At 39.2% G+C, this 23,955-nt stretch overlaps 10 protein-coding genes across 10 annotated transcripts; 5 read left to right on the top strand and 5 right to left on the bottom strand.

Annotated features, from left to right (window-relative positions):
• The first annotated feature begins 328 nt into the window (after positions 1-328).
• On the top strand, positions 329-1,680 carry LOC124208952. The gene is made up of 5 exons (XM_046606826.1): positions 329-348; positions 797-998; positions 1,080-1,197; positions 1,258-1,352; positions 1,414-1,680. The coding sequence occupies exons 1-5, from the start codon at positions 332-334 to the stop codon at positions 1,552-1,554; spliced, it is 573 nt and encodes a 190-aa protein (XP_046462782.1). The 5' UTR covers positions 329-331; the 3' UTR covers positions 1,555-1,680.
• Positions 1,681-3,015: 1,335 nt separating this feature from the next.
• On the top strand, positions 3,016-3,541 carry LOC124208953 (dynein axonemal intermediate chain 2-like). The gene is made up of 2 exons (XM_046606827.1): positions 3,016-3,312; positions 3,380-3,541. Exons 1-2 carry the CDS (start codon positions 3,100-3,102, stop codon positions 3,539-3,541), a joined length of 375 nt encoding a protein of 124 aa, XP_046462783.1. The 5' UTR covers positions 3,016-3,099.
• Positions 3,542-3,558: 17 nt separating this feature from the next.
• On the bottom strand, positions 3,559-5,541 carry LOC124209980. The gene is made up of 7 exons (XM_046608232.1): positions 5,515-5,541; positions 5,212-5,436; positions 4,905-5,150; positions 4,551-4,799; positions 4,162-4,462; positions 3,982-4,101; positions 3,559-3,915 (listed from the first exon to the last, which is right to left on the bottom strand). Exons 1-7 carry the CDS (start codon positions 5,539-5,541, stop codon positions 3,788-3,790), a joined length of 1,296 nt encoding a protein of 431 aa, XP_046464188.1. The 3' UTR covers positions 3,559-3,787.
• Positions 5,542-6,721: 1,180 nt separating this feature from the next.
• On the bottom strand, positions 6,722-8,824 carry LOC124208955 (platelet-activating factor acetylhydrolase-like). Its single transcript, XM_046606829.1, has 8 exons — positions 8,814-8,824; positions 8,280-8,456; positions 8,099-8,202; positions 7,916-8,030; positions 7,682-7,724; positions 7,378-7,617; positions 7,223-7,314; positions 6,722-7,153 (listed from the first exon to the last, which is right to left on the bottom strand). The coding sequence occupies exons 3-7, from the start codon at positions 8,171-8,173 to the stop codon at positions 7,308-7,310; spliced, it is 480 nt and encodes a 159-aa protein (XP_046462785.1). The 5' UTR covers positions 8,174-8,202; positions 8,280-8,456; positions 8,814-8,824; the 3' UTR covers positions 6,722-7,153; positions 7,223-7,307.
• Positions 8,825-8,850: 26 nt separating this feature from the next.
• Positions 8,851-9,965, top strand: LOC124208951 (peptide deformylase, mitochondrial-like). Its single transcript, XM_046606825.1, has 5 exons — positions 8,851-9,045; positions 9,109-9,173; positions 9,245-9,483; positions 9,546-9,665; positions 9,722-9,965. The coding sequence occupies exons 1-5, from the start codon at positions 8,957-8,959 to the stop codon at positions 9,911-9,913; spliced, it is 705 nt and encodes a 234-aa protein (XP_046462781.1). The 5' UTR covers positions 8,851-8,956; the 3' UTR covers positions 9,914-9,965.
• Positions 9,536-11,370, bottom strand: LOC124208949 (hydroxymethylglutaryl-CoA lyase, mitochondrial-like). Its single transcript, XM_046606823.1, has 6 exons — positions 11,224-11,370; positions 11,012-11,163; positions 10,827-10,950; positions 10,549-10,761; positions 10,291-10,479; positions 9,536-10,225 (listed from the first exon to the last, which is right to left on the bottom strand). The coding sequence occupies exons 1-6, from the start codon at positions 11,269-11,271 to the stop codon at positions 9,992-9,994; spliced, it is 960 nt and encodes a 319-aa protein (XP_046462779.1). The 5' UTR covers positions 11,272-11,370; the 3' UTR covers positions 9,536-9,991.
• A 189-nt stretch (positions 11,371-11,559) lies between these two features.
• Positions 11,560-18,908, bottom strand: LOC124208944 (centrosomal protein of 135 kDa-like). Its single transcript, XM_046606811.1, has 15 exons — positions 18,504-18,908; positions 16,866-18,309; positions 16,685-16,805; positions 16,478-16,627; positions 16,173-16,411; positions 15,977-16,112; positions 15,655-15,867; positions 13,967-15,579; positions 13,441-13,902; positions 13,099-13,382; positions 12,898-13,030; positions 12,544-12,828; positions 12,376-12,486; positions 12,110-12,312; positions 11,560-11,989 (listed from the first exon to the last, which is right to left on the bottom strand). The coding sequence occupies exons 2-15, from the start codon at positions 17,073-17,075 to the stop codon at positions 11,638-11,640; spliced, it is 4,512 nt and encodes a 1,503-aa protein (XP_046462767.1). The 5' UTR covers positions 17,076-18,309; positions 18,504-18,908; the 3' UTR covers positions 11,560-11,637.
• Positions 17,906-18,301, bottom strand: LOC124209979 (GSK3-beta interaction protein-like). Its single transcript, XM_046608231.1, has one exon. The coding sequence runs from the start codon at positions 18,299-18,301 to the stop codon at positions 17,906-17,908; it is 396 nt and encodes a 131-aa protein (XP_046464187.1).
• A 30-nt stretch (positions 18,909-18,938) lies between the features above and the next one.
• On the top strand, positions 18,939-20,179 carry LOC124208819 (5'-deoxynucleotidase HDDC2-like). Its single transcript, XM_046606702.1, has 5 exons — positions 18,939-19,141; positions 19,213-19,277; positions 19,343-19,399; positions 19,459-19,620; positions 19,678-20,179. Exons 1-5 carry the CDS (start codon positions 19,085-19,087, stop codon positions 19,937-19,939), a joined length of 603 nt encoding a protein of 200 aa, XP_046462658.1. The 5' UTR covers positions 18,939-19,084; the 3' UTR covers positions 19,940-20,179.
• Positions 20,180-21,718: 1,539 nt separating this feature from the next.
• On the top strand, positions 21,719-23,190 carry LOC124208973 (hairy/enhancer-of-split related with YRPW motif protein-like). Its single transcript, XM_046606844.1, has 3 exons — positions 21,719-22,001; positions 22,073-22,314; positions 22,421-23,190. Exons 1-3 carry the CDS (start codon positions 21,919-21,921, stop codon positions 23,179-23,181), a joined length of 1,086 nt encoding a protein of 361 aa, XP_046462800.1. The 5' UTR covers positions 21,719-21,918; the 3' UTR covers positions 23,182-23,190.
• Positions 23,191-23,955: the final 765 nt, after the last annotated feature.

Raw genomic sequence — 23,955 nt, 5'->3', positions numbered from 1 at the left:
GTTAAATACCCGCTTCAATTTAAGGAGTTACAATTTTTAGCACGTGATTTACTCTTAAAGTTATACATACACACACATGGCAGCCATTACTACGATTATTTTTTATCGCCCTGCAAGACTGTTGAGAGAAGCCGAAGGGTTCGAAAGAGGGGGGGGGGGAGAGGTTTGGAGGTCGTCGTTCCTTTTTCTTTTAGTGTTGTAAATACCAAGAGGAAATGTTGCTGAGGAAGACTACCTTCAAGCTAAAAATAATTATAAATCCATCAGTCAATCAGTTCCTTTGTTGTTGTTTGGAATTTTTTTAGCCTGAAACCACAAAAAAGGTGTTCCCATGGGATCCGGATACAAGTAATTATTTTCACTAGTAAATATGGTATCAAGCTCTTTCAAAATTTTGTTTTATTGAAATTAAGGACACAAGTATTTTTGTTCTTAAGTAATTATGGACTGTTGTATTTAAAATTTTTAATAATTCGGGCTTTAAGTAATTCATGCAACGTGTATTTAGTCAAATACTCGCTAGTAATTATGGTAACCAGTAATTAAAATTATGTTCACAAATAATAGGTTCTATTAGTACAATTGTTCGTAAGTCACTAGCAACGACTTAAGTAATTATATTCTTAAGTAATTGTTCTCTCAAGAAATTATTTTCTTAAGTAATTATTCTCACAAGTAACTATTTTCTTAAGTAATTATTCTCTTATGTATTTATACGGTGTAAACACTTTTATTATTTTGTATTTAGAGAATTAAAGTGAAACGTCATTTATTGACTGCGTTATTGCGTATTCAGGACTCAGGAGGTTCAGGTTGCGTACAAACTTTTACGCGTTTGCAGGTTTAAGAACGCGCCTGGAAATTACATCAACAGTTTCGAGTTGTCTGCTTGTCACTTGTCAGTTTGTTTTTTTCCAAAAGTCAGACAAGAGTTTTGCTGGTTAATTGAGGCTCAAAAGTCAAAATATGCGTTGTTTGTGAAAAATATGTTGTCTCGGGTAACATATTTTCTTTCTTTATAAGTAAACGTAAGTTAACATTTGTGTAAAAATGTTTGTTTATTCTGTCTATTTGTTAAGAATCAAATTGTTACACCAGTTAAAGGAAACAGGAGTTTCATCAGAAGAGATAAAGCATCATCAGTACTACAACCAGGTGGTATTGGATGTCAAAGAATTTTAAAATGCTTCCCTCCAGGTAGCAATAATATTTCTTTTATGTATATTTTCTATTCTTAAAATTTTATTATCCGCCTAGGTATTAATGAAAATATTCAAGCAGACCTCCAAGTAAAATTCACAGAGCTGATAATAAGAGTTCTGATAGCAAATGAAGGTCTCCATTACTATCAGGTTATAGCAAAATTAAATTACGAAGATGATCCTCTTACAATTATTATGCTTCCATGCACAGGGTTTTCACGATATTGCCATCACACTGTTGCTTGTTTTAGGAGAAGATAAAAGTTACAGTGTGTTATGCAGACTTTCCCAATCACATTTCCAACTGTTTATGGGACCAGATATGGAGCCTATCTACAATGGAAATTCTTAACTTAGTGTATGTACTAGTCAAAAATGAAAATCGTGATTTGTACAATTATTTGATGAGGTATTTGAAACCCCTCTCCCCCCCCCTAAAAAAAAAGAGAAAGATTCTCTTTAAAATTTGAATAACCTGTTATAATTCTAGGTCAAAGCTAGGGACAATTTTCTGCCTTCCGTGGGCGATTACTTGGTTTGGCCATGTTCTCAACGATTACGAAGCTGTCGTAAGATTGTTTGATGTATTAATGTTCTCACATCCATGGACCTCTATGTATCTATCTGCTGTCGTCGTGTTGCATAGAGCAAGTGATATTTTCTTGACACCGTGCGAGATGCCGCTTCTACATCAAATGCTCTCCAACGTACTATTTTTTTAATAAGCTCTTTTTCGATTAATGTTCTTACAGTTTTATCTTAGGTCCCTGATAATCTACCATTTGATAGTACTGAAACAGAAAAGTTGATGTGAACCTATCCACCAGATGTAATGGAAACAGTTGTCCGAGAGATGCACGCTGAAAAGTATCTTAAGCATTAAGTTTCTGCTGATATTTCCTGAATGACATTAATGTTTCATCTTGTTGTAGTATTCGTAAGATAAAGGAAGAGGACGAAGAGAGGAAAAGGAGAATGGAACAGAGAAAGGCTGCTTTACAAGGGAAACATACAAAAGCGGCTATTCAACGTTGGACTCCTTTGGATTCAGAAATTTAAGATCCCAAACTGCGAAGGTTGTTGCACTTAGCGTAAGCGTTGCAACATTCGCATTTATTTATAACTATGTCAGACCGAATATAGAGATATTTTGAAGTTCCATTTGTCATGTATAAATGCTTGTCATACCCAATAATTAAGAAAAACAGAAAATTTCATAATATTGAATATTGTACCTGTTGTGTTCCTCTTCTGTTAAAGAGCATTCCCATATTTCAAATTTTATGAATGTGAAAAATGTAATTAAATAAACTGGTTTTGTATTCATTATTCCATGTGTTTTACACGTTGATCAGCCACACAGCTTTCTTGGCTGTCTATACAGTGCCACCCTATTGGACCGATTTCACAATCTGCACATAACAAATATTTATAGTTCCCAACCGTTTTAGAAAATCCAACATTTTCAAATTGGAACATATCAGGTATCAGCCAAGATTTTGTGACAAAGACAAAGTCTAGACCGATTGATCGATTCAACTCTGATGTCACCTTAGGCGAAAATCTATTTCGTTTCTTCAATCGATATCAAATTCAGAAAAAGAACTAAGTTGGTCAATAAAAGTGTAGTAGACATTGAGTATAGACAACAAGGGCGTTGGGCTGATTAATTCGTCATTGCCTCAAACTTTTCTTGCATGTGGCAGACGGAAATGGCACTTTTCGCGAATCGCTCAAGAAAATGTATTTCCTTTTTGTATTTTTCGAATAACGCGAAATTGCGCTGCGCGACTAACAAGGACATGTACTTGTTTGTCCGCAGGAATTGTTCATATTGCAAAGGTGGAGCCAGTTACATTGTCAGTCCCGAACTACCGATCGACGAAGATCGATCAATATGACGGTTCCTCCAAAGATGGATCTTACCTGTGTTATACGTCGACATGTTAAAGTACTGAGCAGGAGGAAATGTAACTTCTCCGACGCTGTTTTCAACCCGCCACAATTTGTCGACATTTTCCCGGATCCGCAATTGACATCTTTGTTTACCATAGCGCGGAGTAAAGAAATCGGAGTCCAATGCCAAGCTTGTGATGTTTCAGCACTTAATGTAAGTCAGTATTGAATTTAAATTTGTCAATAGCATTAGCTAATACAAAACGTATTGGAAAATTTAGATCAATACGGATTGTGCTACGACCGAGGCCCACGGAGTTTTCCACAAGGAAGGTGGATGGCCTCGCGATGTCAACCGGCAAGAAGCCGCTGCTTATTCATCAGATCCTTTTTGGAAAAATCTGTTTGACCACAAAGAAAATGATTCTTACATCAAATGTTGAAATGATGAATATTGGTATTGACATTTGCCGATATGAGAATGATATGTCTCTTTATTCAGCAGTATAACTTTGCAAGCAACAATTCCTTCCATGAATATTGAATAGAAAGAGCTGTGGAACCAGAAATAATTTTACGCAGCATGAGTCAACTACGTTCCGTCTCGTTCAATCCGCGTGACCAAGTTCACATTTTAGCTGGTGGATTGATTTATGACGCTGTGTGAATTTGGGACGTTCGTATAAGAGTCAAGGTCCAGTCGAATGCGTCCCCATTGGTGTCGGTCCGTATTCGAAACGGTTGAATTGGATGGCGGCCGGAACAGGATCCGACATCGGGATAACGCTTCCGGTCGTCGGTTGTCGGCTGTACACTCCTACACGAAGACAAGTTTGAAATTAAGTTTTCAGTTTGAATAGTTATTAATTGGGTAAGGTTATACCATTGTCGACTTCGGCCAGGCTGTTGACGCCGTACGCCCGATAGTAGACGGAATAGGAGAAAGACGAATTTGACGGCTTGATCATGAAACCGGAATAGATTCCGTCACCGGAAGTCACATCTAATAATTATGGGTATAAATTATTTAACAATTCACCTGCTGAATTTTTTGGGGTTATACCTGAAATGCCTTCGTCCATCAAAGGGATTTCGGCCAGCAAACTGGAAGTCGATCCACCACTGTCGCTGACGTAGACGAAGGCCGTGACATTGGCTCCTCGAATTGGCTTGTTGTTCTGCGTCAGCTGGGCGTAGAGGCCGACCGGCGCTTTAGTGAAATCTAACGGCTGTTGGTTATCCAGGGCGCTGTTCCAGGTCTTCAGCTGGATTTGAGACGAATTGGCAGACTCAGCCCAGATGCCCAGTCGTTTATCCGTCAGACTGGAACTTCTTTGAAAAATGATTTCAAATCGCCAAAGACCCTGCAAAGAAAATAAAAATTTAATGAATAAAAAATGGCATGTTTTCACTGCGAATTTCAGAGTTTTCGAAATTCAAATTCGAATTTACCTGAGGAAGTGGTTCAAGCGCAGATTCCAAGGTAAATGTAAGGAAATCTTTTTTAATAATGGCTAAGTCAGTTGTGTCGTTTCGCAGTCCGTTCGGTTGAGTGAGGGTGAACGATCTGACGTTGATGGCTTCGTTTTCGTCGTCGTAGTAGAGGGAAACCAGCAACCTGGACGCTGGGCTGTCCAGGTAAAAAGTACCCGTCTTGTTGACGTCGGAGGACGAATTCTGAATAATGGACTGCTCAAAAATCTAATCAAATCAATAACAAAAATGAGTTTCGTGATTCATAAGAGAATTAAAATTTGATTTGAATTTACTTTAGCTCGGTGAGTTCTCGTTTTCTCATAAACGGACTGAAGGGTATTGACCGCCCAATGGCCATGAGTAGGCGCTCATTGCGCGGTTGTTGATGACATTCGGCACGAAATTCGAACTGCCGTAACGAGTCAGCTGGGCGATATCCAACTTGGTCGTCGACACTCCAAAATGAACGAGATGGGCGTTGACTTTGTTTTCTTGGTACGACTTGACCCAAGTACTCAGACTCGAAAATGTTTGAACTGCCGTTAAAATAATGACGTCCTGCCCGCTATAGGCTCTCTGTTACGTCATAAAAGAAGCTTAATTATTTGCTAACCCGTAAATTATAAAGTATTTTTACCGTTTGAGCTCTTTCTAGAGCTTCGCCAAATTTATCGGAAATGCTACCGACATATTTCAGCTCAGATATTTTCTCCAGCAACTCGATTTTGGTGTCATAGTCCATCAGCACAATCGGCGATTGTAACTCGGGGACATTGTAACCATAGTACACGTCGATGGACAGCCAAACGGGATCCACAAAGAAGCTGACGAATTGCATCAGAGACGATCTGGCTGTCTCAAACTATAACGCAAACGACACATGTAATAAAGTCCATTCGCTTAAAAGTTATAATTGAAGACATCAAGTCAATTCGATTACCGATTTCGCTTCCTTGAATGACGCCATATCGAGGACGTAAATCACATATTCTAAGAGGGAATGAATTAGCGAATGCACTCGCTAATAAGAAATTGTATTAGCGAGATGATTCGCTATTTTAATTTTGATGGTGGTGAAACAGGGCTTGAAATTATGATCTATTAGCCAGTGCTTTCGCTAATGAAATTTAATTAGCGAGTTTACTCGCTAATGTCATTTGGGACCAAGTACACCGACGTTTGCTCTAATCGTTGATGATTGGGCATGTACTGGCGTGTACAATACGTCCCCACCCATTATTAGCCTAGTTTTCTCTAAAAAACCTTTACTATTGCAATTACATGATCTCATCTCACGCGGTCTTATAATGGAATTCGACATCCAGCATACCCAGAAAATCTATCAGCAGCTCGTATAACACACATGTTTTGGCGGAAATCAAAGGAAAGGGCGAGTAAAGGTCGCCATCCATTATCTATCCATGTATAAAACACCAGACCAATGCGAACAACGTATCTACAGGTTTCTACATAATCTACTCAAGCAGACTGTTGGCTATTCTATTGTGTTCATTCTTCAAGTGAGCGTAGCCCAACTAGCTCCTCTGTAACTGGTTAATTAAATCTCTTGTCAATAATTACAGAGGCACATTTGTTATTTTCGGTAATTTTTTTTTAATGCGCGTAACTTCGAAACAGAAAAATACGTTTTCTTTTACAGGTGTGTCCGTTTGTAAGCAGTAAAAATAAGTAAATCGCACGAAATTTAATTTATCCGGATGTTAATGAGAATGAATCTTTCCCTCGCATCGATTTCTCATCTTAGGAACAGACGCAAATCGTTGGACTCGAAGTTTGACGCTGTTGGAAAGTAATATGCAAAGTTTGATGTCGTCTCGGGTTTCAATTAGAGACACGCTTGCACACATTTGTATACTAGATATGACATTACAAAATTTAAGAAAAGATTATCGTATACCTACTAATTAGTCTCGGCAGTCATGCGTGTATAGCTGTGAGACAAGCTAGCTTCTAGCTTTAAAATTGTTTGAATTACACAACACGCGGTTCTACCATGGACGATACATGCAATATTTCATTTAGCTCTATAGGCTAGCTGCTAAATAGATTTAGGAGCGAATAACAGCTTCAAAGTTGAGTCAGTGTTCAAATTAATAATGTGACTGTCAATTTTATCGGGCATGGGCTGATGGCAAACATGTATTATAGTCGGCTAGCAAGATTAATACAGTGGGAATGAAGCTTGACTGACAATTGCACACATGTCTACGTTGTTTTTCAGCTGAATTCGAGTCAGCTGTAGTTATTACACAAAGTAGAAAAATTTTAGTAATAAGGTCTGAAGCTGACAAGATGTATGTATAACGCACCGTGTACACTATGTAAACGGGTTCCTCAAACGGGCCATGCATCACCGGCTCTTTCTTGGCTTCGACAGGGGCCGGAGCGGGCGACGGCTCCTTCTTCTTGAAATCCGGCAGTGTAGATTGGTGTTGCTATTATGTTGATTATGTACGAAGACATTCTGTGGTGTTGTGGCCAGTGGTTGTTCGACACTTTTAGCCAATTTGATTTCGTCTTTAAGCGGCCACATCCAGGCGTCCATGGACATTCCGATTCTGCGAGTAATTTTAAAAAGGAAAGATTATTATATCACTGTCGATAATGATATGGTAGTATCAGCTTACTTGATGCGTTTGTCAGCGGCCAATGTGCGTAACAGCGTTGCAGAGCCGAAAGAATGGCCTGCAATCACAGTCATGCTCAAGTCCATCACTCCCTGCAAATAACCAAAGCATTAATGTGTGACCTCATAATTTCTTTTTGGCGATGAATAGCGTTCTTTGAACATTCCCAGATCCACCGTGGCTTGGAGAACATGTTTGATATCAGCACCGTCGTTGAGCTTAAGTAATCTAGAGATTGACTACATTCACGAGTACGAATTTCCAATTGTTCTTGTCTGAATGGCATATCGTCTTTTTCAAATTGCATTAGTTTGTACGGGATCCAGCTTTCGACTAAACCTCCTTTACTATTTTGTTCCGTTTCGAGACTATAAGTCATGCAAGCGGAGCCATCCCTTTAAAAGTTAAGATTTAGTGGAGAATGTCATTATTTAAAACAAATTTGTTTAAAGTAAGTACCTGTGTTCAATAGCTGCCACTATAAATCCATGTGATGATATGTCTGAGCAGAAAGTTGAGTAGGCAGTACGGCACGCAGTAAGACCATGAGAAAATACAACACAGGAAATCTTTGTTCATTGCATAGCTCAGCATCTACCTCTATAGGGATGTATGAATTTCCTGGCTCACATACATCACAATTAGTTGACTTTAACCTTCTGTTAAAAACAGGTACTTCATTTCGCTACACACCAAAGGCCCAGGATATCAGCTTCTTGCCAAAGAAAGGAATCATTCCTAGTACTATGGTGTAACCTTCTACGTATTTTTGGTGGGGGAGCCAGCTTGCCCAACGGGAAGAATGTTCCTTTGGAGAAAAGAGGTAAATAGATTAACTAAAAAAGTTCAGCAGCAATTTGAGAAAAGGTCGCTTACATATACATCTTTTATTTGACTAGGATAGTATACTCGAAGAAAGCAACCATCTTCCTTGCTGGGTCCACCAGTCATTTTGTTGGTGTAGCCAACAACATACTTCCCTTTATAATCAATAACAACAAAGTAAGTTGAATACATTTACAAAACACAATTCACCAGCAATTAACTCTTGTCTGACTTTTGGAAAAAACAAACTGACAAGCAGACAACAGACAAGCAGACAACGCGAAACTGTTGATGAAATTTCCAGGTGCGTTCTTAAACCTGCAAACGGGCCAAACGCAACAAAGTTTGTACGCAAATACGCAATTAATAAATGTGGTTTTTCCTTTTTGTGCAGCATCACTATAATTCTCTAAATACAAAATAATAAATATCATAATTAATTATTCATTCTAGTACGGAATATAAACAATTAAATATGACTAACTTTTTAATTAAAATGCTTAAGAACATAATTACTTGGGACTTGAATTACTTATGGCTTTAATTACTTGTGAATTTATTTACTTGCAAAAGGGAATTACTTGTGTTGGTTAGCTAAATTACTTGTTGCCAGTATTACTTACTACCATAATTACTTAGCTGACAGAAAATAATTACTCACGAATTTTATTATTTAATTCCGTAATTACTTAAGAGAAAAATTACTTACACCCATAATTATTGATCTTATTTACTTAATACCCCAAGTGCTTGTGAAAATAATTACTTGATGTCCGGACTCGTTCCCATTATAAAAGAAAAGGAATAAATTACCGAGTACATGATCGATATTTTCACGGATGAGAGAATCGATCATTTGAATCTAGCAGACGAATTTTTTCTAAAAAAAAAAACAACAACACTTTGAAAATGTTTCGGCATATAAAGATATTGAATAAAAAATTTTCAGGGCCTACATCAGTTCGTTATCTATCGTCTTTAGAAAAATTCAAAAGATGGTAAAGTTGTTCCAAATTACGATTTCGTATTCATGTGTGCACATTAATATCTTATTTCATAAGGTATCGTGATCTATGGTATCCAAAAGGGCCGGCTCCTCCTTTCAAACATGTGTGTCAACTTGGTGGTAATTTCGTACAATTAACCATAATCATATTGAGTTCTTGATATAAATTCAAACTTCCCATTTGAAAACAGATCCAACCCTAAGACTGAAGTCCTCAGAAGTGGCGCTGGATGAACTTAGCTCTGAGCGCATTAAAAATATTCTTCTAGTCCTCAGAGGAGTGATGAAACACTATAAAGCAATAGGGATATCTGCACCTCAAATTGGAATTCCATTGAGAATTATAATGATTGAGATCCCTGATTCTTTGGTTGAAAAATTTGGCCCAGAAACTTGCAAAACACGTGAAATAGTTCCAACTCCTTTTAAAGTAGGCAGATTATTGGAAAAATTTATCCTTACTATGATTCAAACAGTTGTTTACATCTACAGGTATTTATTAACCCAGTGATGCAAGTTAAGGATTTTAAGAAAACTTTGTTTCCTGAAGCTTGTGAGAGCCTCAAAGGAATAAGTGCAATAGTGCCTAGATATAGAGCAGTTCATGTGAAGGTAAATGTTTTGGTTTTTGGTTTAATGATCAACAATTCATTCAAATCTATGACTAGGGATATGAATATGATGGATCTCCAACAGAATGGGATGCCACAGGATGGGCTGCAAGAATTGTGCAACATGAAATGGATCATTTGGATGGTCAGATATACACAGACATAATGGAAAGTAAATCTTTGCAAGTTGATCTTTGGAAAAAAATTAATGCCCACCAAGGAAAGATCCTTATAAAATATAACAAATGAATGATTGCAAATTTTTCATAGATGAGAAATAAATATATTACAATTTGTCTTACATGTTCCTTGTTTGTAGCCTACAACTCAACATTTTTTAGACAACAAGGCGCGACTTACTTTCGATCCAGTCGGCCGTCCTAGCGTAGTAGACATGTATTGCCCTGCTTCAATTAGCTTGTTCAAGTCAATTCCTGTATCCATACCGAGCCCGTGTAACATGTAAACGACTTCTTCCGACGCCACATTACCCGATGCTCCTTTCGCATATGGACATCCACCTAATCCGCCGACGGACGAATCAACGACAGTTATCCCCATCTAAGGAAGACAAATTATTTTTACTTGAAAGGAAAGCGCTAAAACTATAACCAGTCTGATATTACATCAAGTCCTCGTAAGATATTCGCCAAGGCTTGCCCGTATGTGTCATGGCAATGAAGAGCAAGAAATTGAACTGGGATATGCTTTGACACTTCCGTTAACATTTTGCTGATAGATCCAGGAGTTCCAACTCCAATGGTATCACCTAAAGATACTTCGTAACAGCCTACGTTGAACAAAGCTTCAGCAACCTAAAATAGACGAAAGCCAGACAAGTAGTAATTGTCAAAACTCAAAAGTAAAAAATAAAATAGACATACTTGCGCTACAGCCGAGGGTGCAATTGCGCCTTCATATGGACACCCGACGACACACGAAACGTATCCACGGATACGTATTCCATGTTTTTTGGCTTCCTTAACAACTTCTTCAAACCGATGGATACTTTCTTTCACAGTACAGTTTATATTTTTCTTACTAAAAGATTCTGATGCTGCACCAAAGACTGCCACTTCCTTAGCTCCTGCTTTAATCTGTTAATAAATATGAAACCATTTTCATGTCAAATATAAGTATAATTTACATTTTATGCACTTACTGCAGCATTTAGACCCAAGATATTTGGAGTGAGAACAGGATAACTGACATCAGTATATTTAGTGATGCCCATTAATACTTCTGAATGGTCTGCCATTTGTGGAACCCATTTGGGTGACACAAAGCTAAGACATTCAGCTAGTTATTCATGTATTATTTGTTTTCTTTGTAGAAATTGCAATGTACCTTGTGGCTTCAATTGATTTAAGTCCGGCATCTGACAGTTTGTTGATGAATTCAATCTTCGCGGCAGTCGGAACAACTTGTTTCTCGTTTTGTAAACCATCTCTTGGTCCAACTTCAACGATCCTCACAAAATTTCCATTTTGGCTAGTGTTCTAAAAAAAAAAAGAAAACATTTTGAATCGGCCCTTCATATATTCACGTACAGTACTTACGGTAAAACATCGAATAAAAGGTTTGTTACAGAGCACTTTTCGAAACATTGTACAGATAAAAAGAAAATTTGTTTAACGTGTTACTTGTTTATTATTCTTTCAGTTGTCTTCTATAATAGTTCTATTCGGCCACCCCCAATGTAGTGGCGCCACCTACTTGACTAACATTTAGGCGGCAAGTGATTATTTTGTACGGTTCTCAAATAGTGTCGAAGTAATAGAAAAAAGTGTTGTCCAATTATTTAGTATAAAAGCTAAAACATATTTTTTCAAGCACACAAATCTACATATAAGGCTAATGTGATTGTAGTGCACCTTGCGTTGGTCGCATTTGAATAGAATAAATATGTAGTGTATTTTCGAGAATTTTGTAGTTACGAAATCAATTTAAATTGTGCCGAGTTGAAAAAAAAATCACGTTTGTGTCGCATTATTGGCAAAACGAGATGCAACTGTTTGTCTTCTTCTGGGCGTACCGGTCGACGACCCGCCAGCACTGGGAGCTAAAGTATGGGTGCCTATGGTTGCAGTTGAAAGGTTGTGCAATGCTCCAGAAGGTACGTGAAAAGCTCCAGGAGCAGGTGAAACATTGTAGGAGGTTAATAAGGGTGGTGTATGACTCAGGTTGCCCATGCGTTTATATTCCTGGCGATTTTTTTCGCGTTCAAATTTTTCTTGGAGGACCTCTTGTTTCAATCGTTGGTTTTCACGAGTTAAATCGGCAACTTTGCCTTCTGTTCCACACAGCTCTGCTTTCACATTGGCTCTAAACAAATAAACCGAGGAGAAAAATTAGAAAGGGTAAAAAGGCATGCCCATACCGCGTGGAATAATATAAAATAAAACTTGTCTAAATTGTGGAAAAATTAAAAAATAAACTCAGTACAATTCTTCCTGCAAAATAATTTCTCTGTGATGTAAGCGGGTTAAATCTTGTGACATATTGCGCATCTGGTTTTCTTGTTGGGATCTTTCTTGCCGCAAAATGGAGACAATCGATTCTAAATTGCGGACATTTTCCTTCTCTTTCGATAGTCGTTGCTCCAGAACGCGGAAATCCTCGTGTAACCGCGTAGTTTCCGCTTCCATCTAAAATATAAAAGAAATTTATGGTAAAATATAAAGACCGTAGTGCATTTATGCCATTCTTGCCTGATGAGATGTTGAATCTGCTTGCGCAGCTTCCGATCGAAGTTTCTCTAGCTGCTTCTCAAGTTTAGTCTGGAGGTCATGGGCAGAAGCAAGTTGCTGTTCCAGTCGAACCTAAATAAATGGAATGAAATGACAAGCTCTTCTCCAATCTTACAGGCAAAAAAATACCTTATCTCCGCGTTCATCTCGCAAATCTCTTTCCAAAATTCCCAATCTTCGTAGTAAATCATCTGCTTGCATTTCTGATTGAACTCCAGCGGTTTTCTGCTGTGAATAGAGCGCTTCGAGCTCTCCAAGTCGCCGCCTTACAGTCAACAATTCTGCTTGCAAGGTAGTCACTTCTTGTTGCTGACTTCGAATGGATCGCTCCATATTCTCTCGTTCTGTATCGAAACTGCTCGTCTCGTTTGCCAGAGCTTGGAACTGCTTCAAGAGGGCATCCTTTTCTTCGTCCTGATAGAACACAAATAAGACTCTTAGGTTCAAGACAAATGTTAAGAGGTAAAAAAATCCTAAACAAACCTTTCGTGCCAAAATAGACTCCACTTGTCGGACGTGGCTGATATAGGACTGGATCTCTCGACGCAGATCATCTGCTCCCTTACGTTCGCGATCCAGTTCACCACGACTTTGTGCAAGGGAAGCCACCAGCCGCCTACACAACAAAAATTACAAAGTTATAAACAACGGAAATTTGGATACCAGTATTTTTTTCTGTGTTACTCATTTTCCTGTCGCAGTGATGAATTATCAATCTTAGCTTGATCAATTTCATTAGCGAGACGTTCATTCTGACGACGGTTCAATTCCACTTGGCTGTTTTTATCGCCAGTTTCCTTTTCAAGCATGTGAATCTTGTTTTCATAAGTGGAAATGTGATTCTGGAGCATGGTTATCGTGTCCTGCTTTGTGGAAGACTGCCTCTCCAATTGGTTGATACGTGCCTTACATGCATCCAGTTCGTCCAAAAGCTGCCGTTGTTCAGTATCACCTTGAGCACGTTGCACCTGAAATTGGAAGTTTTTTAACTTAAACTCGGGAAATAAAAGTTGTGACCATTTTTACCTGTAAGCCGCGTAATTGACCCTGGAGGTTGCCCACTTGTTCTTCTGATCTGAGAACTTTCTGTTCCAATTCATTGCAACGCTGTCTTGCATCGTCCAGCTGTGTCGATTTCTCCATCATTTTCTTCGCTAGAGCCGCGGCATTCATGTCGGCATTTGTAATGTCCATTTGGAGCTGCTGAAGTCTATTTTTCTCCATCGATACTTCGCGCTCAGTTGCCTTCAGTTTTCCCTGAGAATTTTCAATGTCTTGCTGAAGTTGATGCGCTTTGGCCTTTTCGTTGCTCAAGTCGTTTTCGAATTCTTTAAGTCTATTGTTGACTTTATCCAACTCTTTTTCTCGTTGATTTATGATGTCTTGTTTTTCGGATAGCAGTTTCTCCAACTGGAGAACGCGGGCATTGCGACCTTCGATTTCATTCAGTAACTTTTGTACTGCTGGATTGGGGATCTCGTTCTGGCTCTGTAAAAATTCAGAATGAAAAATTCAGTTTAGAATATTAAAATAAGAATAAATGTTAGTTTACCAGTACTGCCTCTAATTGGCTTTTAAGACTATTGATTTGATCCTGAAGCGCCCCTACGTTTTGCTCCAACTGAGCACAATACAGTTTCGCCGCATCCAACTGAGTTGATTTCTCAACAAATTTCTTCGTCAAAGACGAGGCATTTCCGTCAGCTTCATCAATGTCCAGGCGAAGCTGCTGTAAGTTATTGCGCTCCATTGTAAGACCTTGTTCTGTAGCACGCAATTTACCATTCGAAGCATCTAGCTCGGATTGAAGTTTCCCGATCAAATCTTCAGCTTTTTTTAGTTTGTCGGCAACTTCATTCACTAGTCCGTCCGATTTCTGCGAATTTTCCGATATCTCATCCAACTCAAGTCTTAGTTCGGAATTCTTTTCTTTCAATGACTTCTTTTCCTGCATCATGGATTGAGCCCATGTTTGTAACTGGCTGGGCAGTTTACTTAGTTCTTCGGCAGTAGGTACATAAACTGAGGCGGATCCTCCGGATTCTGTTTGAGTTTTCTGATCGTGAACGTTTGTAGTTGTAGGCCTACTGATGCGATAGTTAGGCTGATCAGAGTTATCGAAACCGCTGGTCTGGGTAGCCAACATTTGAGCATGTTGAGCGGGAGAAAAATTTGGTTGCTGAGCAAATCCCTGAGCATTGGGTTGTGATTGATATGTTTGTTGATAGTTGGGATGACCCACATTAGGATCAAGATATGGTTGCGGATAAGTAGATTGACCCACGCCGGGTTGATATGTTTGAGGGAAACCACGCTGATTCTGCGACTGCGACATTAACTCTGGGGGAATACCACCACAAACACAAACAGGAAGTTTCTGGTGTGGTACATTTGTTTGTCCAGAAATTCCCTGTGATTGAGCATACCACTGGTAACTGGGTTGTTGTTGCTGCCGTGGCATTTCACCAGAATTCGGATGACTTTGATCGTGCACTTGACGATTTTGCTGGGAGAATGTGCTGCTGGATTGTTGAGAACTCGGCCGACCAGCTGGCACTTGTTGCTGATTTGATTGGTCGAATCCGGTATTAGCCTGTGGTGCATACGGTTGGCCGGCAGGCCAATTATACGTTGACTGGTCAGTCGGTAACTGCTGCTGACTAGGTGGTTGAAAATTAAGAAGTGGAGGCTGGTGATAAGGAGATTGGTTCATGTTGCGATGTGGTTGTTGAGATAAATTGTATGAAGTGATATTGGGTGGATTTTGCTGGAAAACTGTCGATTGATTAGGAATAAATCCCTGAGAGTTTGACTGAGAACCATCGGGTCGAGAACCTGAGCCCAAAGATTGAACACTACTTGCGGAGATTGTATGTTGAGAACCTGAGTCGGAGGGTAGGCTCTGGCGATTTTTCATGTAGTTCAGTAATTGATGAACGTTATCGTAGTATAGCTGACGCTGCTCTGTAAGTCGCTTCAGCCAATTTTCACGGTTGCGTCCTCCACCTTCTTCTTGCCCAGAGCCAGTTGCAGATTCAACACCAGAGTCGGCTGATCTTGCACTTTTGTTATCAGTTTGAAAACGTACGTTCTTGCTGACTTTTGGTCCCTGTGAGGATGATTCATTGCTTACTAGAGCACGAATCTCGTTCATCAACGCTGATTCTATTAAATAAAGCGGAAACAAATTGTTATTAAAAGCCATAAATATGTCTAATGATGACAGTTTATTTCGTTTACCTTGAGAATGTAAACGATGAACTTCTTTCATCAATTCATCCCTTTCCCTCTGAGTGGTAGTCAGCATTTGCTTCATGACGTTGCGTTCTGATTCAAGACCAATGATTTTTTTCTCTGCACCCGCGTTTTTAGCAGCTGCTTCACGATTGCATGGTCTTTCGCCAGCTAACATAATAGCTCTACTCATTGCCTCATGTTGCTTCCGGACTGCCTCTATATAATTTTAATCGACGCGGAAAAATTAAATAAATGAAAAACTGAGAAGAGAACGAACAAGGAAAATTGTCAATTAACTTAATGTGGGTAAATTATGGCATTTTACCTGATAGTTGAGCCTGTAATTCTCTATTTTCTCGCTCTTTTTGTTCCATCCGAGATTTCATTTGCGCAAAAGTTTGAGCTCCTTTGTTTCTATCTACTTTTTCGAGCCGAATTAGTTGGTTTTCATATTCCAGTACCTGAAACATGCGATGTTCAGTAAACTACAGTGAAATTGTTTTATATATTAATCTACTGACCTTCTTTTGAAACTGTTCACAAGTTTTCTGGCTAACATCAAGTGCTTTACCAGTGTTATCTAATTCACGTTCCAAGTTACTGATTTTCGTTTCGGCAGCTTTTACCCAATCAATAATAGCAGGATTATCAGATGCAGATAATATCCTCTTGTAGAGGGCCTGAATCTTTGACAGGTTGGCCCCTGGAAGATCACCATCTTTTTCTATGTTGGGCTTTGATATGTTGTACTGTGCTTCATCTAAATTGACATACATTAATATGTTCCAATGTTGCTTAATCTAAGTAGGAATAATTGAAAACATACTTTTGCCCTTTCCATTCTGAAGCTGCAAAATTAATACGCTTTTGGAATCATTATCTTTTTTCAATCTCTGAATAATGGTGGCATTTTGATCAAGAACAAATTTAAATTCAACTATTTGTTCATGAAGCTTTGTGTTTTCAAGTTTCAGAGCTGTAAAAAAACAGTAGTTTGAAATTTGACGTAGCAAAACATAAACCTGTGACATACCTTCTATTTGAGCAATTGTTGCTTGTTCCTCACGTAGAATCCTTTGATGAGATCTCCTCTCATCATTATCAAAGCTACATTCTGTTGCAACTGAACCACTTGGCAAGGATATTTCACTTTTCTGAAAATAGATTATTGTTTAAATGTAAAAGTATTTAGGGTAATAGAAAACCAATGTTACTTTTCTTGCAGTTTGATGATGCTTCTGACTTCCCATACACAACTCTTTATACTGAAGGAGATCTCTAAGCAGCTTGTCCACTAATGGTACTGACTCATTTGACAAGTAGTTGTTGTATCCCAAGTCGTCCAATTGCTGGCGAAGACTGACGTATTGTGAAAAACTAGATTTTGATCGTAAATTGCTGGGCGGATTGTTCTGGGTCCCCATGGTTACGATACTAAAAATCCGAACCAAACATGCAATAAAGCTATTCTGATGAAAATAAAGATGCTTATGTAGTAAATATGTCAATGCACGAAACAAGCAAACATGCTTTATCGGAAATGCACATGGAGGAATTCCTCAATTCCACACACTGATGAGCTTTAAGCTTCCACAATTTTCAAATCCGCCAAAACCAAAACATAGCAACCGTCGTTGAGCGAAAGTAGCGAACCTATCGGTAAAAATCCTCAACATCTTTTATGGGTGTTTGTAAATGGCGGGATATCGTCATTTCGAAAGTTTACATTAAGAAAAAGTAATTACACTCTTCCATGTTATGTTGTCCTTCAACGGTCGATATCAAACGATTATGCTTGAACGGAAATGTCAATAATAATCTAGGGTAGTAAAATCGATGAAATTCACAATATATGTTATGCAGGCATTGCATTCCGGTTCAAAGGCGCAGGTGCGGAGAAAAAAACAAAACACGAACAATTCAATTTACACGTTTATGTGTGTGTATATAGATATATTCTGTAACAATTTCAATAAAACGACATTACATATAACTCTATTTAAAGTGACTGACGTTAAATTTATTAACTATTCCGAAAAGGAATTCGGAAGCAGTTTTGACATAGACATTACACAGGAAGGAGGACAAGCATGAAGAACATATTTGTTTGTTCGTCTGTAATAAGAAGCGAAGTACTACTACTTAAGGGTCCGGAGTTAACTTAAAAATGTTGCACAGATGGTTGTCTTTTAACAATGGTGTCCATTCTTTTTTGGTTCATTTCTTAAAATTTCACAAAATCGGTAAGTTATGGTCAATCATCTAGCTGTGGTTCGTTGTCCATGCTATGTCTTCGAGACGAATGTAGCAACAAAAGTTTAGAAACTAGAGAATCTCCAAATGCTTGTCGATACAAAGGACTAAGTTTGTCGAGTAAAGCGTATGGTGTTTCAAAGTAGTCATCAGATGAAACATCTGTTCGATTGTAGTCATAACCAACTACTCGAAATCCTTGGGCAGTCAGTTCAATGCAATAACGTTGTTTCTCTTTGGTAGTCAGATTCATGTGAATTAATTGATCATTATTGACAGATCTGTCTGCAATAACTATCTCCAATACATGGTCCTTGACATCATGTATTACTGCAAGGGCTTCTACTGTCCATTCTTCACCATTAAGAATTCGTTCATCATAATCGTGCCCAGCCATTGAGAGTCCTACAGTGATGAAAATATTAATTTAATATCTAAAGTCAAAGTTTGTTTGCTTTGTGTTATCCATACCAAACTACTATTGTTCAAACTCTAAAGTTTGAAGGCTAATTAAGATTCACTCATATCACTAACTGGTGATATGAATTTGTATGGTCACGAAAAGTAAATAAATGAAGAAATAAGTCGGTTTCAATTACCTTTTGTACTTTCGCTTCGTCCGGTATACAATCAACAAAGCTCTTTTTTTTCAACAAGGGATGTGTACTGCACGGTTTACGATATCGCACAGGATTGATGCCACTTATTGAATTACGGACTAGGGAGTGGACACTCGTCACTCAACAAAGAAGGCACTAATCAGAGCGAACCAGTTAATAACACCAGAGACCTGAAACCAGACTAAACCAAAGTCCAAATTTCCAAAACAGTAACAGACGACGTAAATAGTATGCCTTTAGGGGTCAGCTGATTACCACTTTGTACTAGATTTAGTTAAAAAATGCATTTAAATCAGGTTTCTTTTTGATTTTTTTCTTACGAAATATATATTTTTACAAATTCAATTATAAACTCAATATAGAAAGCATATAAAAAGCTATTTTTGTCGGCCCTCTACCGATAGAATTTCTAAGCTCGTTATTTCAACTGATCATCTGATTCCTATCCCCCTTCCCCCGATGGCTGCCCGGTAACCGATTAAACACTGCCCAACTCTGCACACGAAAGAACAAATTTATAATAGATATTCTGTGATTTTTGCACAAAAATAATTTAAGAAATGACAGCAGTTAATTCTAAAGTTCTTGAGTTTTGCCAGTTCATGGGAAGATTGAAGGTGAATGAATTACTTCTTTGTGTGCAAAAATATGCCGGCGTTTGCATTTCGTTTTTATTTTTGTATCGTAGCATCTTCCGAGAACTGGCTGGGTGATAAGGGACATCCCTAATTGTGAAACTGTGGCTGGTCACATGTAGGCAATTATCAGATAAAAAATTTAAAATCCACAATAATATTTTTTATTTTGTACTGACGTAGGTACCGAATGGCCATGTTGACTTTTCTTTTGGAAACCAAAGATGTTGATATTCAAAGGTATTTTTATTCTCTTATTTTATTCATCTTCAGTAAATTCCAAAATGTATTCTGTTCAGGTGCCTTAAAATGTGTCTTGTCCATGATATGGCAGAAAGCATTGTTGGTGATTTGACTCCTCACTGTGGTGTGTCAGTTGAAGACAAACATCGTCGAGAGGAAGAAGCCATGGAGACTCTAATCAAATTGGTGCCTGAATTGTCTGGTGAAGATATGAAAAGGTGAACATAAAATGTTGTGCCTTTTCTGTTACAAATATTAATTTTACATTATCCCAGTCTGTTCATGGAGTATGAAAACCAAGAAACTCAAGAAGCAATTTTGGTCAAAGATCTCGACCGCTTCGACATGATTTGCCAAGCTTACGAATACGAGGAGTTTCATAAGACGCCTCTGGCTCTGCAAGAATTCTTCGTTGCAACCGAGGGTCGTTTCAAGCATCCGGAAGTGAAGCGCTGGGTGGATGAATTAAATCAGAAGCGAGCCCTGCTGACAGCTCCCGTGGCGAATGGCGAAGCGGACAAGCCACTCAACTCTTAAAAATTGGCCAAAATCGATCTTTACTGAAATTTCTAGCTCCAATTTTTCATGTTTTAAACTTTTTTTGATAGAAATCTTAACCAAGTGTTCAAAGATGGATGATTTATAGTCATTCAATCTTTTTCTCCGTAATTTTTAAAAGTGTCATTGACTTTTGAATCGAATCGAGAAGTAAAAAAACGCATTTTCTTTGTCTGGTCAGTTTTCAAACCAATAAAAACCAACCAAGTTTCGTTTTTATCCAAAATTGTTTTATTCGTCTCTCAACTTAATAGTGAAATTGCACTGGAAAGTGGTTTGATCCAATCCAATAATTGAGTTTTTTTCTGAATCAGGACCTTCATCTGTTTCATTATATTTCGTTAAGGCATTTTGACATAAATTTTCGTTCTTTTTCCGGAATTAGTGAAAATTCGAGTTTTTCCTTCACATAAAAATAGATTTAGAACCGAAACATGTTAGAGCCAGAAAACAAATTTTATTTTTCATCATGCACTAATGCACAGTGTCAGACATCAGATGTCAGGGATTGTCAGGCCTAAGGGTATTTCACACGTTTTTATGTCTGCTGCGTATCTATGGTTACCGAGATCCCACCATATTTTCAAATCATTCAAATTCAAATAAACTTTTTAATTGATTAAATGTTTCACTAACTATGACCAAGACAAATAGTATTTTAGTCCCAATATTACAGAGAAATTGCACATTGGCCAATAGGTGTCGGAAATAGAGAACAGGAGTAAGAAATGTTTAAAAAATGGGCTATGTTGAAAGATTAATATTTCTTTTCTTCGCGAGCTTGAACCAAATTTCCGAGATCCGTAAGCCACTCAACTCTTAAAAATTGGCCAATTATACGTTTTTTAACGAAATTTCTAGTTCTAATTTTTCATGTTTAAACTTTTTTGTTTGTAGAAATTTTTACCAAGTGTTTACGGATGGTTTACTTTATCGTCTTTTTCTCCGTAATTTTCAAAATTGTCATTGGCAATGGCTTTTGAATCGAACCGAGAAGTAAAAAAAAAAAACGTATCTTCTCTGTCTGGCCAGTTTTGAAAGCAATTAAAACCAGTCAAATTTCGTTTTTATTCAAATTTGTTTTCATTCGTCTCTCAACTTAAAATGAAACTACATTAGATAAAGATCAGTCGTAATCTTGACAGTCTCCGCCGCCGCACGTACTAAATTTAATTGAAAGTAAAGATAGGGTGGCGTTCTCTCTCATTGGTTTAGCGCAAAGAAATAAATTCCCCATTGATTTGTCGGCGACAACATCAAAACAAACCCGATCCATCGAAAATATTTAAAAAAAAAGAAATAGATTCACAGTAGTGTGTAGGAGTAGGTGCCTAAGAAAAAGTAGGGAGTCTACTCCTGCGTGGGAACAGCGTGCGAAGCTGTGTCACACAGCTAAAAAGGCATCTCTCTTTTCTTTTTTGGTTCCGAATCCCATCCTCTGGGCTGCTTTTATTTATATTATATCCATCATCCATCGGGTCTAGTATAGGTTGGTCGCGCGCCCGGGCGTATGTGGGGCCGTGCGCCGACACACGCGCTAAGTGTCTGAGAACGATCAAAAAAAGGAGGGGAGAATATGGAAGGGTGGTAGGGTGGTAGGGGGGGGGGGATTGTCTCTGGAACCCCAATTCACCCTCCTTTTTTCCCACACAGTTTCGATGAGGAAGGAATACACACACGCGCTCCTCGTAGGGGTGGCGTGTGTGTTAGACCCCTGGCACGGTCCCGTTTAAAACCGGACGGCGCTCGTCGACGTGTGCCAGTCGTTCGCCAGCAGCAGTCCAGCGAGCAAGTCTCTCTCCTACGCTCTCTGGACATTTTCACTTTTAGATTTCCGCACCTATACCTGACGGGCGACTATATCCTTCCGGCTACCGGAAAAAAAAGCTATAGCCAACCCACCGACTACACTACACTCCGGCGAGCAGTACTTACCCAAAGTGCGCCAGTTTAGTTCCATGCAGATGTGGAGAAACAAGCGAGCGCTCAGCGAGAGTGATTGTGAACAGGATCTCTACCTTGACGAACATTCCAACAAAGAGTAAGTCGAATTTTAACTTGATTGACTTTGTTAAAAAACGGTAACTAATTTGAAATTATAATTTTTAATAGTTGCTCTTCGCCCGGCGAAGGATTGAACGAATCTTGCGGGACTTCCAGCACCGGAGGCAACATGACACGCAAGCGAAGGCGCGGAATCATCGAGAAGAGGAGAAGAGACCGGATCAATCACAGTTTATCCGAATTGAGACGGTTAGTTCCATCGGCTTTCGAGAAACAAGGCTCGGCTAAATTAGAGAAAGCCGAGATCCTTCAGCTCACCGTTGATCACCTGAAAATGCTTCACGCCAAAGGTCAGTCGTCAATCTCAATCCGCACTTATTAATATCCTGTTGATTATTTAAAATTCCGTCGCCCAAATAGATCTGGAGGCTAACTCACTCAATTTCTCCCAAACAGGTTTGGATGCATTGGCGTACGATCCGCACAAATTCGCCATGGACTACCACAACATTGGATTTCGCGAGTGTACGGCGGAAGTGGCCCGCTACCTGGTCTCGGTGGAAGGGATGGATGTCCAGGATCCGCTCCGCTTGCGGCTCATGTCTCACCTGCAGTGCTTTGCCGCCCAACGTGAACTCAGCAATAAACCGGTGACGGCCGCACCTGGTGGCGGTGGGTCTGTTGGGTCATCCGGCGTCGTGACTTCGCCCGTTTCGAGCGCTGCCGCTCCTTCATCCGCCATCATCAACACGCCGGCCCCCAGCAACGCCTGGCCTTTCCCGCCGACTCCCGGCAGCTACGGTGGCGGACATAATGTCAACAGTGCTGTCCAGCATCACAATTTCAACAATCATCCGGCCACATCCAGTTCGGGTGGCCAACAGAGCGGAACTCCCGGCCCGAGCAGCGTCTTCGATCAATCGGCCCATCACTACGGAATGGATATGGGCAATTCGTTCGGCCATCCAGCGGCGGCCAATGCGGCCCGTCTCCATCATCACACGGCCATGCCGCACCACCACCACCATCAAACCGGAACAACGATGACGACGCTCCAACCTGTCCAGCCGGGACATCCTCACCATCCGGCCACTGCTTCCTATCCGCATGTCAATCACCATCCGTTCCCCACATTGGCTGCCCAGAATGGCGGCTACACCACTTCCGGCAACCAAGTCCGACCTTACCGGCCATGGGGTGCCGAACTGGTTTATTGAAAAACAAAACAAGAAAAATTCTTCATCCGGAATTCTTTCGTCTGTAAATAAAATGCTAATCAATATTTGCTAGTCAGTAACAGCATCAGCCAACGAGACCAATTAATTGAAGTCGTTGTTCAAATTCAAATTTTCTTTCATACGTTTTTTTGTATCTCCCGCTCATCAGTCGCCTTCCTTTGATGTTGAATCTCCCCCCAAAAAGCAATTTCATGACGCAATTCTATACATTGGGGAAATTTGGAAAAGAAAAAAAAAAATTTAATGCGAACGATCCATTTTCCTTGATGTTTTGTGATGACGATCTCTCTATCTCTCAATATGCAATACGAATAAATCTAGTTGATTAAAAAAACAAATTCAAATTTCATTCGCGCATTTCCGGCAAATATTTTATTCAGCTCCTGTATATAGTGTAAACAAGTCGTTTTGAATGCTGTTAATTAACATAAACCAACTTCCCCTACACATCCTACCCTGTGTGTGTGTGTTTTTTTCAGAAAGATCCTTATTCCTCTCATCACTGGGAGATGATTTGATGGAAAACGCGTGGGAAAGAAGAGGGGGAGATGAGCCCGCCACCAGTTGCCGGAGCGAATAAAAACACACATGAGTTAACCCTCGTTCCTTTCATTTCCCTCTCTACGTTTTTTTTTTATTTCCATCTTTCTGTGATGTTTCACTTTTGGTATAACCTTTTTTTTTTCGTTTGTATGGAAAACATTGAGATAGGTATACGATGGGATTATAGGGGGAGAGATAGAGGATAAAAGG

This window comes from Daphnia pulex, chromosome 12 (genome assembly GCF_021134715.1).
Source record: "Daphnia pulex isolate KAP4 chromosome 12, ASM2113471v1".
Lineage (NCBI taxonomy): Eukaryota > Metazoa > Arthropoda > Branchiopoda > Diplostraca > Daphniidae > Daphnia > Daphnia pulex.
Note: the sequence above shows the minus strand (reverse complement) of the source record. Positions and strands in the feature narration are given on the sequence as shown.

Bases quoted from the DNA above. Each gene is read 5' to 3' on its own strand.
- LOC124208973 (XM_046606844.1), top strand. From the start codon at position 21,919: ATGCAGATGTGGAGAAACAAGCGAGCGCTCAGCGAGAGTGATTGTGAA. The intron at 22,002-22,072 runs GTAAGTCGAATT...AATTTTTAATAG, and splicing joins GACGAACATTCCAACAAAGA to TTGCTCTTCGCCCGGCGAAG. The intron at 22,315-22,420 runs GTCAGTCGTCAA...TCTCCCAAACAG, and splicing joins GAAAATGCTTCACGCCAAAG to GTTTGGATGCATTGGCGTAC.
- LOC124209979 (XM_046608231.1), bottom strand. From the start codon at position 18,301: ATGGCTGGGCACGATTATGATGAACGAATTCTTAATGGTGAAGAATGG.
- LOC124209980 (XM_046608232.1), bottom strand. From the start codon at position 5,541: ATGGCGTCATTCAAGGAAGCGAAATCG. The intron at 5,151-5,211 runs GTAAAAATACTT...ATGACGTAACAG, and splicing joins CTCTAGAAAGAGCTCAAACG to AGAGCCTATAGCGGGCAGGA. The intron at 4,800-4,904 runs GTCCGTTTATGA...TGATTTGATTAG, and splicing joins TGGGCGGTCAATACCCTTCA to ATTTTTGAGCAGTCCATTAT.
- LOC124208951 (XM_046606825.1), top strand. From the start codon at position 8,957: ATGTTTCGGCATATAAAGATATTGAATAAAAAATTTTCAGGGCCTACA. The intron at 9,046-9,108 runs GTAAAGTTGTTC...TTATTTCATAAG, and splicing joins TTAGAAAAATTCAAAAGATG to GTATCGTGATCTATGGTATC. The intron at 9,174-9,244 runs GTAATTTCGTAC...ATTTGAAAACAG, and splicing joins ACATGTGTGTCAACTTGGTG to ATCCAACCCTAAGACTGAAG.
- LOC124208819 (XM_046606702.1), top strand. From the start codon at position 19,085: ATGACAGCAGTTAATTCTAAAGTTCTTGAGTTTTGCCAGTTCATGGGA. The intron at 19,400-19,458 runs GTATTTTTATTC...TATTCTGTTCAG, and splicing joins AAAGATGTTGATATTCAAAG to GTGCCTTAAAATGTGTCTTG. The intron at 19,621-19,677 runs GTGAACATAAAA...ACATTATCCCAG, and splicing joins TCTGGTGAAGATATGAAAAG to TCTGTTCATGGAGTATGAAA.
- LOC124208944 (XM_046606811.1), bottom strand. From the start codon at position 17,075: ATGGGGACCCAGAACAATCCGCCCAGCAATTTACGATCAAAATCTAGT. The intron at 16,412-16,477 runs GTATGTTTTCAA...ATGTCAATTTAG, and splicing joins TCAGAATGGAAAGGGCAAAA to ATGAAGCACAGTACAACATA. The intron at 12,487-12,543 runs GTATTTTTTTGC...CCATTTATTTAG, and splicing joins GAGATGAACGCGGAGATAAG to GTTCGACTGGAACAGCAACT.
- LOC124208952 (XM_046606826.1), top strand. The intron at 999-1,079 runs GTAACATATTTT...CTATTTGTTAAG, and splicing joins TGAAAAATATGTTGTCTCGG to AATCAAATTGTTACACCAGT. The intron at 1,198-1,257 runs GTAGCAATAATA...TTATCCGCCTAG, and splicing joins TTTAAAATGCTTCCCTCCAG to GTATTAATGAAAATATTCAA.
- LOC124208955 (XM_046606829.1), bottom strand. From the start codon at position 8,173: ATGACTGGTGGACCCAGCAAGGAAGATGGTTGCTTTCTTCGAGTATAC. The intron at 7,725-7,915 runs GTGTGTAGCGAA...CTTTCTGCTCAG, and splicing joins GCTGATATCCTGGGCCTTTG to ACATATCATCACATGGATTT. The intron at 7,618-7,681 runs GTACTTACTTTA...TAACTTTTAAAG, and splicing joins GTGGCAGCTATTGAACACAG to GGATGGCTCCGCTTGCATGA.
- LOC124208949 (XM_046606823.1), bottom strand. From the start codon at position 11,271: ATGTTTCGAAAAGTGCTCTGTAACAAACCTTTTATTCGATGTTTTACC. The intron at 10,480-10,548 runs GTATGTCTATTT...CGTCTATTTTAG, and splicing joins CACCCTCGGCTGTAGCGCAA to GTTGCTGAAGCTTTGTTCAA. The intron at 10,226-10,290 runs GTAATATCAGAC...TGTCTTCCTTAG, and splicing joins ATATCTTACGAGGACTTGAT to ATGGGGATAACTGTCGTTGA.
- LOC124208953 (XM_046606827.1), top strand. From the start codon at position 3,100: ATGACGGTTCCTCCAAAGATGGATCTTACCTGTGTTATACGTCGACAT. The intron at 3,313-3,379 runs GTAAGTCAGTAT...TGGAAAATTTAG, and splicing joins GTGATGTTTCAGCACTTAAT to ATCAATACGGATTGTGCTAC.